We start from the raw sequence: 8,775 nt of genomic DNA, 5'->3' as shown, positions 1-8,775 counted from the left end.
CCGCTCCTATTCAATAGGAACATACCATGGACTAATATCGAAATCGTGTTTACGTTCGGCCTTACAGGGACGTGAGTCGCGATTTCAGCCTCCACTTCGTACGCCGGGAAATATTAAACCGGCTTCCCAGTTTCCACTTTACCGACCTTGCTTTTACCCTCTTTGCATTCCTCCTTCGACGTTCTTAGATGACTCGTCAAATCTTATTAAAGGATTATAAACAAAGGCCACGATATTTTGTTCGAGACCACCAGTCCTACCTTTTATCGTTCAACGAAGTCAATGAGAAATTGTAACATGTGCGGAGCAGGTTTTAAACGAGGGGGAAGCGCATCCGGTGCTCTATAATAACGAGTACGAGAAAAACAGGACGTATCTGAGAATCGGAACGAACGACGACCCAAAACGTGGAATCCCGAGCACTCGGCTCGTTTCCTCCGGTTCCGTGACGCGCCAGACCCTCTCGGAATGTTTGTCCATCGCGCGTTTTACGCGAAACTCATGTGTGGGTGTTATTATCTCGTTACACCGTACACTGGCCGTTTCATACCCGCGGGATTATGTATATACAGGCTTGGTTGGTTCACGAAATAGTTTACTTCCGGTGTTAGCGCTGCTATCGAAGCGTGCAAACATTCCTGCTATCTTCGACGCCGACCGAAAAAATTCAAACATCCTTCCGGATAACTACGCCTATCCGATTGTTCTCTTCCAATCGATCGATCGATTTTACTCATAACTATAACGCGAAACCTGTTACGGATTCGCTTTAGACACTACAACGATGCTTTTAAGCTTCGTTAAACGATAGAAACGCCTACAAATCATTAAACGGAACGCACGCAACTTATGCAACTGTTTAGCATGATCTATCACGTGCGATCGATAAATCTGGAATGTCGCTTTAACGACTCTTTTTCCCCGTAAAATACTTATAAATTGTTTAACTTTTTTACAGCTTTTACAACGTTCTTCGGTTACACAACGATTCTTTATCCTCGATATTCGCGTAATCGTCGTTTCGTGAATTATCACGATATTCGTCCAATTGTAATAGAAATATAAATGTGTTTCCTATTCTCTTTCGATAAGTAGTTACTTTTAATTGGTATTCCTAACAGCTGTCTCTATAAACTCTTTACTCCTGCTCGAATGTGTTCGAAACACGTACGAGATAATGGATGCCATGTGCTAACGTATCTTTTATAAGTTCGTCAAGTACAACAAAGCAATATGGCTGCCAGTACTCGACGCGTACCAAACCAGTTCCAGTATGAAACCGGTTTGGAACTAGTTTTCATTGGTTTTTCGGTCCCCTACAAGACCGTGCCACGACCGAGATTGGCACTCGTGCCGGACTTCTCTCAGAGATTGGAACGGAGCTTACGTTACCAGAGTACGCAAATATGGCCGATGTTACAGAGCAGAAAGGTAAGAAAAACTGTTCTTAAACGTTGCGTTCTGTTCATTATGAATTCCATCCTGTTCCAAACATCTGCTTCTTCGAAAGTTACACAGCCCCGAGTAGTACGCTTCCATCTGCTTCCTGTCTGGAATGGTTTCGCGCGGGAAAATCGAACATCTTTCCATCTTTCAATTCCTAATACACTTAATTTTTGATAAGGAGAGAAGGACGATGCGCAGACGGAAATCAAAGTGGAACCAACGTTGCAATGCTACGTCGAAGAAGAACACGAGAACGGATTTCCCGGTTTCGAAGGTAACAACGCGATACCATCCAGTGCAGATGTTGGCGCACTGAATCTGTGGACCAGCAAGGCGACCACGTGCCTCATTAGTCAATACAAGAAGTACAGATCGATGGTAGGGCAATCGACCCAGATACGAAGTCTGCGCGAAATGTTCGAGATGATTTCTCTCGAAATGCAAAACTATGGATTTTACTTCAGCCCTCAGAAATGCGAGAACAAATGGCGAGTTCTCGAACGTAAGTACAAGAATCTGGTGTTTCGAGAACGACTGAAGAAGCCGGGCAGAATGAGGCACTATGGCCACTGGGAGCATAAAAGAGCCTTGGATGAAATTTTTCACGAGAAGAAGCGTCACATGTACCTGGAGGAAAACGATTTTCCACCATCGGCAGGATCTGCGAAATACACTTTTATTTTACCGAAACCTACGAATACGGAGGAAAGTAGCGCCGGCGACAATCAGCAGCAGGAGGACCCTCTAGCGGCGTTAACGTCAAACTCGTCGACAAACTGCAAACGCGACGAGGTGGATTCGAAGGGAGCTTTGACAACTATCTTCGAGAAATTTTTTCACGAAATGACGAAAAACTTCTCGATCGCGGAGAAGAACAAGGAGAGAAGGCATAAAGAATTAATGGCGATACGACAAAACGAACTGGACGTTCAGAAGAGACTCTTAAAATTAAAGGAACAAAAGTTGGAGATACAAAAATGTAAAATTATCGCTGCTGCTCAACACTTACATTTGAATATGTAATAGCATCGTTGTCCTGTTCTTCCAACTCCAACAAAATGTACATGTATCAGTGACTGTAGATTTTCTGTAAATGCGAATAATGTTCTCATTCTTATATGAAACGTTTTCTAAGGTGTAACATAATAATACAAATATTTATATAAATACTTAATTTAATTTCTAAAAGATACATACCCAAAATATTCTAACAAGTAGTCGCTGCAAGTAACCAGCAGATGGCAGCATCTTCCAGCTTTGAACACCGCGGCTGTATTTTTTGAAACCTTCGAATCTTGGAATGTTCAAGATGAATTTATTAATCATTTTCAATAATCATAAATGGCTTCATCGGGATATTTTTATTCGTAGAATGCTCGTGCCCCACGTGGCGCAGCACAAAGTCGCGCTGTTCTTTCTTTTTATTATTAAAAGTTGCACGCTTCGGCTCAGCGTTCAAGATTTACTTTCACTACGTATTCTGCCTACTGCTTCTAATGACTCAATTTATTAAGCGACGATTCAAAAGATCGCCTCCCTATGCTTCGTCGCATTGATATCGCACCTTCGAGAGATCACGCATGCGTACGGCTCGACATAGATTTACGACGCTCAAACGCATTTTCATTATTCTATCTTATCGGATTAACAGAGATCGAAGCTTTTTCCTTCCTCTGGTCTTACGCTTTATTTATGGCCGGTGTACACAGATGCGAATCGTGAATTATTAGTGTTCGCAACAGTCACGCAATAGCAAGAGAATCGAGTTGATGTTGTTTAAAATATAAGATACGGTTCTTAAGAGAACGGATACGTAAAATTTGAAGTGGAATAGATTCGGCGGGGAAAGTTAAATCACCGATTCAATCGTGTCAGTGAATCGTATAATTTCCTGTAATTAACATTCTCCGTGCAATCGCGTTAATTGAAATGCTGTGAGAAAAAAAGAATCTAATGGAAAGCGAAACGATACCGTGCCTGTTCAATAATGTATTTTCTGTGTTTTCATAGATAGATATTCTTTTATCGTATCGGCTTGAAATTTGACAGGAGATTCCATGCGATCGAGCTTGGTCACGGTGATGTTAGGATCGTATCTTGATTCTGCACTGGACTACCTTGGTGTCACCTTACATTATCCAGTGCATGACGATTATACGTTTGGAATTTGGAAAAATTCATTCCTGTCACGCAGCATGGATCAAACAACAGGTAGTTTATCCCGATAGAACCATTCACCGTACCTTCTAATTCCGTCTAGGCGAGAGATTTTAGATTGGTCGACGAAATTGCATAAATTTCCGCGCTCGTTTAACCACAACGTTATATTACAATTAATATCGATCGTCTTTGTGAAATACTGGAATACAGTCTCCCGCAGGAGTTTACGCGTACGCCGTAGAAACGACAAAGGGCAAACAATTTTACAAAGCATCGCGAGTGCTTTTCGGGTAAAAATCGGTGAAACCGGTTACACCCGTCCGTTCGAGTATTCGTACACGGTGCACAAGCGCACGAGCCGTCGCAAGCTGTTATACTGTTGTGGATGTAGGCGCAGTACGGGCGATAGTGTAAAAGGCGTAGGGCGGCCGGTTCTTTCGGAACGGCCCTGAGTACGGTGGGTAATAGTGTCGAGGCGCCCGGTCGTCCAGTCGAGCCGCGACCACGGAGCGGTGAACGTGGACTCTTGTAATATCTCTTGAATATCGACGGAATAAACAGGCAGGGGAACGGCTGGTAAACATCATTGTGTTCGACATGAATTCTTATTCGATCGTGCAGGGTTCTGGTGCGAAAGCTGGCTGCTGGTGGGTGGATTTTCGTTCAGCTGAAATTTCGCGTGCACAGGAGTAAACAGAGAGGGCGAACGAGGACACGCGATTCGTTGATGCATGTTCACGCACGCGTACACCTTTCCTAGCATACATACACATCAACATGTATGTACATTATACGCAATGTGTATTCTAGCGATCGTGGCCAGGTTCGCGTGACTGTTTTAACGTCAATTAATCGTCAAATCCAAGTTTGGTAGTCAACGCTCAATGGAAAGTACTCGTAGCAGCATCTGTCGTAAAACTGGGCGGTCGTTCGATGACTACTTTTGAAGCAGACCTTGAGGCAAAGCTGCGTTTATGAAAACATTGACAATACCGGATACGTCAATAGCGATCCTCGACTCGAAGGAAAAATAAAGAGAAAAAAGGGAACGAATACGTGATCAGTACGTGGAGAATTTCTCGAAGGCATCCTTGAGCTCGTTGTCAAGGAGAGAAAGATAAGAGTGAATCGGTTTCCAACTGTCGATACGCCTGATTTCGTTGCATCCGCGGTTGCACGAAAGAGACACCTCGCGAGAGAAAGACAATCACGAACGTGTGTCGGTGGAACGATTCGGAATTGTATGCACCCGTGTCCTGGTCTGCATCGCGTTTTGCAGCACGCCGTGGGCCCCGAAGGCTCTGTCTAAGTAACAGTACTTCCTCGCGCTCCCTGGAACAAGCCTCTCTCCCGAAGAACGGGACCCACACTCCACGAGTCCGCTCTCCACGTTCTCCTGGCTCTTCGTCCCTCGTCTTACCGCCGCGCGTCCGCACCGCACCGCGGCTAGCTCACTCTCTTTCTATCCGTATCCCTCTCCTTTTATCGTGACCGAAGTAGTCTGTCCGGTCGAGCACGGGGAGTCTCGTGAAACCAGTCCTCGTACGGTGGACCTCTCGGTTGGGACCTGGCTAAGGAGAGGAGGTTGCTCGCTTCTCGTGTAAACCGGCACCTTTTGCACCTGCCGCCGCGTGATACAAAACGTTTTTCGGCTTTCCAACCAACATCGCTCGACGTTTCAACGGGATACCGGTGACCAGAGATTTTCCGCGAATGTTTATCATTCGCCTAACGGAGTGATTTCAACCTCGAACGAGGACCGCTGTGTGTTTATTCCACGAACCAGTCCTGCCAATCGGAACACGCACCGCTCGTTCCTTAAGTGGCACGCTTTTGTATCCAACGCGATAATTCAAGTATCCGGATAATATTTTTCGATCGTACCACCATCCACGCGAGTGTTTGCGAGTGATTTTTATCGTCAACGCGAACCGTCAGTTTGAAGTAAAGCTAAAAGCGTTGTTTCAATTAATAGGAAAGTGAGAGAAAAAGACTGCTAGCAAAATTTTTATCATTCGTTAAGCGAACGTGATGCTCCTGTCAGAGTACGCGACAGTTGATTTGCTCATAGCTCGTTTTTGGAGGACACTCAAAATTACAGACAAGAAAAGTATTACGGATTTACGGAACAGAATTCAGTAAATATTGAAACTGATAAGACGCGCGAGTGAAAGATCCGCGTTAAACCACCGCCGCCATGACAATCACTATCCAATCATACCGGAGGTTAAGGTGTACCATACGAAACTAACAATAAGATGAACGAAGAAATTTGGTATTTTGAGAGTGCAAAGGTTGTCGCGAACGGTACAGCTGCAGGATTATCAAGCTGGTGAAAGAGAGGTTATGTGCCTCTCTCCGGACTCGACCTAACCTCCAAGTGTCTCGGTCGCGAGTCCCACTAATCTAATTTGTGCCTCTTACCTCTGAGTACTCGAAGGATACCTCGGCCGTTCGTTACGACATTTAACTTCCTTTTATTATTCTCGAAGCACCGTTCTTCGATTTCGTCAAGCTGGAACCACGAACGAACACATCACCGGTCAACGGGAGATTTCGACCCGCCATTATTGAAATCGTTTAACACGTTCCCCCGTGTGAGAGTACTCGTTTAAACGGGTCCTGAAGGTCTACTTTCCTTTGCGTGCCTCGAACGACACTCGAGAACTACGGAAATACAGTTCAGTTAACTTTTAAAAATTGTCCCGACTAAATAGTGTTAACGTATTCGACATTTATGCGCGCTAGTTTGCGACAGTCTTGAAGCGCGGTTCGATCGCGCTAGCGTAATCGATTATCGAGCCATCTCGATTCAGTTGACGCGTGAGATCGCACAGTGACGCGATTTACGCGGCGAGGTGGTTGATCTGTGGAGGGATCATAAAGAGAAAAGGTGAAAAATAAATGTAAATACTGTTAAAATCACAGTGATTTGGTTTTTCTCGCGTGTGCGTCTCTGTTCGTGCGTTATATTTTCTCAATCGGTACTTGTGCCGTGTGTTTTACTGCCGAGACGAATCGATGGATCGACGCTGAGGAAGTTGGCTTGGAGAATTCGCGGAGAAAGAGCCAGAAATGAAGACCACACAACGTGCACTGAGGTAAGTCCTCTATGAAAATATACGTACGCGAAGGAGCATTACATATATGTATATTTAATATGGCTAACGATAACAGTATCGCCATTTGGTCGTACGCAATAAAATCTCGCTCGTTGGTTAACGAGGAACGTAACGAGTCACATTTGTTCGAACCGTTGAAAAGTTACGGCACGTTGACGGTACGACAAACATAAATGAAACGCATTCCTCGACAGGATCCTCTTACGTGTACCGTTCCCCTCGGAATCTGGGTTAACCTTTTATTTGTTTCCGCGCAAAGCGTCGTACATCATGGCGGCCATGTCACGTGACAAGGGGATCATTTCGAATTATAATTCCCTTTCTTCGAGTGGAATATCTTTTGTCCCGATTGTAAATAAGACACCTCATTTACTAAGAATGTCCGTAGGTGGCAGTAGCCCGACATGATATTTGCAACATCCTATTGCATCTCGATCGTAAACAATATCGCGATGGCGTAACGCCAAATTCTCTAGCGCAGAATTCTCGAACGATATTTCCTAAGGATTTATTTACATAGGATTCCTTTGGAATCGTTTCTTGCTCGAATATTTTTATTTTGACGATCGATGTAAAAAAACACATGGTTCGATGAAAGGAACACGATCGTTCCGTAATCGATTTACCCATCCGGGTGGAAAGTAAAGTTCCGACTGTCGTCGTACAGAAGCAGATAAGATAGGATACGATCACATACGAATGACTCTGTAAATGTTAGCCGGGGGTATTACGCGAAGGCTTTGCATCGAAAATGTCAGCTGCTCACCGGCTGACGTTTCGTTTCGTTTCGTTTCGTTTCGACTCGGTGTCACAGTTGTCGCCTGTGAAACACCTGCGCAGCACGAATTGAGATGCTAATTTCATAGGAAGCCTCGCCATTATTTCGGTAAAATGTTTGAAAAAATGATTTATCATTTTATTTCTCTAAACGTTATTTCATCGGAATCGTCGATGACGCGGTTGAAAAACTTTCTTCTTCGAAAGATTAAAAGCCACGGTATAGGCATCCGGATGGCCGAGTATTCGTTTAGAAACAATAACAGTATCGTGGCCGGGTGTTTGCATACGAAAGAGGCCGGTTATCGCGAACGATCCGAAAGTGGGGCTACGCAAAAAAGGAAATAGAAAGCGGTGAAAAATGTCGGATGAGAATACAGAGCGGGGCTAATCGTTGGATCGGTGAACGTCTACTCGCGAGGAAGTTTCGTCGAAGACAATGGAGTAATTTTGGTACTTTCCCGTAGACAGCATCGGTATCGATAGGAAAGTGTACATTGTTCGCTAGTTTTCTCTTGAAATTTGTTATTAACAAAGATACACCGAATAGAAATGTGATTTTGTAAGAAGACTAGAGTAGATCTTTATAGATTTTATGGACCGATTGTTTGGTTGGCGTAGCAGGAAGTATTCTCGATTCCTTTTTCAAAATGAAACACTAGCGTTTTAATGAACGCGAGAGTAAGTATCTGATCCATCGTAGAATCCATTTTTCAACGTCTGGGAACGTGTACTTTCTTTTTTTCCTTGGTTTCGTTGAAACTTCGATCGTTCGTGACACGACTCCCTCGATCTTTTTCCCCCTTTCTCCCTCGTGTCGCTTACCTGGTCTTCTCTCTTCACGAGAGCAGCTCTAATTAAAGCATTTCAATTAAGGAGATCAACCGGCCATTGTGCCCCCTCGGCGACTCGATTCGATGAATTTTCCCTCGACATCTCGTCGAGCCTGGGAAAGTCGTCCTTGATGCGATTAATTGCAGAAAGCGGATTTCTCTCTGTCTCTTTCCTTCATCCTTCGTCTCTCCTTTCTCTTTCTCCGTTCCTCTCGTACGGAGAACGTCGTGTCGCGTCGTGTCGAGGAGAAACAACAAAGTTTCTTCTTTCTTCGCTAACTGGTAATCGATGGAATTTTTGCACGTGGAAACAAGACGTTGCTATTTCATTCTCCCAACGTTGATCGCCTTGGTACACGTAGTTGCTCGACGATGAAATTGGTAGGAAAAGGTGTTCGAGTTAACGGAGCAAGGGACCAGGGGCGATGGCTTCCCAG

At 44.5% G+C, this 8,775-nt stretch overlaps 2 protein-coding genes across 3 annotated transcripts in view; both read left to right on the top strand.

The window, feature by feature from the left end:
- The first annotated feature begins 37 nt into the window (after positions 1 to 37).
- On the top strand, positions 38 to 2,522 carry LOC114873251. 2 transcript variants are annotated; one of them, XM_029181375.2, is made up of 2 exons: positions 38 to 1,431; positions 1,628 to 2,522. In XM_029181375.2, the coding sequence occupies exons 1-2, from the start codon at positions 1,407 to 1,409 to the stop codon at positions 2,467 to 2,469; spliced, it is 867 nt and encodes a 288-aa protein (XP_029037208.1). In that variant the 5' UTR covers positions 38 to 1,406; the 3' UTR covers positions 2,470 to 2,522. The 2 variants fall into 2 exon arrangements, with proteins under 2 accessions (XP_029037208.1, XP_029037207.1); XM_029181374.2 differs by having other exon boundaries at positions 1,625 to 2,522.
- Positions 2,523 to 2,786: 264 nt separating this feature from the next.
- The window catches only part of LOC114873250, a 47,411-nt gene continuing 41,422 nt past the window's right edge, over positions 2,787 to 8,775 (top strand). Inside the window, exon 1 of the mRNA XM_029181371.2 lies at positions 2,787 to 6,707. Coding sequence (XP_029037204.1) covers positions 6,682 to 6,707 — 26 coding nt within the window. The 5' untranslated portion in view covers positions 2,787 to 6,681. The remainder of the gene's footprint in view (positions 6,708 to 8,775) is intronic.

Source organism: Osmia bicornis, chromosome 12, assembly GCF_907164935.1.
Source record: "Osmia bicornis bicornis chromosome 12, iOsmBic2.1, whole genome shotgun sequence".
In the NCBI taxonomy this organism is placed as follows: Eukaryota; Metazoa; Arthropoda; class Insecta; order Hymenoptera; family Megachilidae; genus Osmia; species Osmia bicornis.
This window is presented reverse-complemented; position numbering and strand designations above follow the sequence as displayed.

What these genes read in the sequence shown, in the direction of transcription:
- LOC114873251 (XM_029181374.2), top strand. Translation starts at nt 1,407, where the DNA reads ATGGCCGATGTTACAGAGCAGAAAG. An exon ending in CGATGTTACAGAGCAGAAAG is followed by an intron (nt 1,432 to 1,624) that starts GTAAGAAAAACT and finishes ATTTTTGATAAG; the next exon opens with GAGAGAAGGACGATGCGCAG.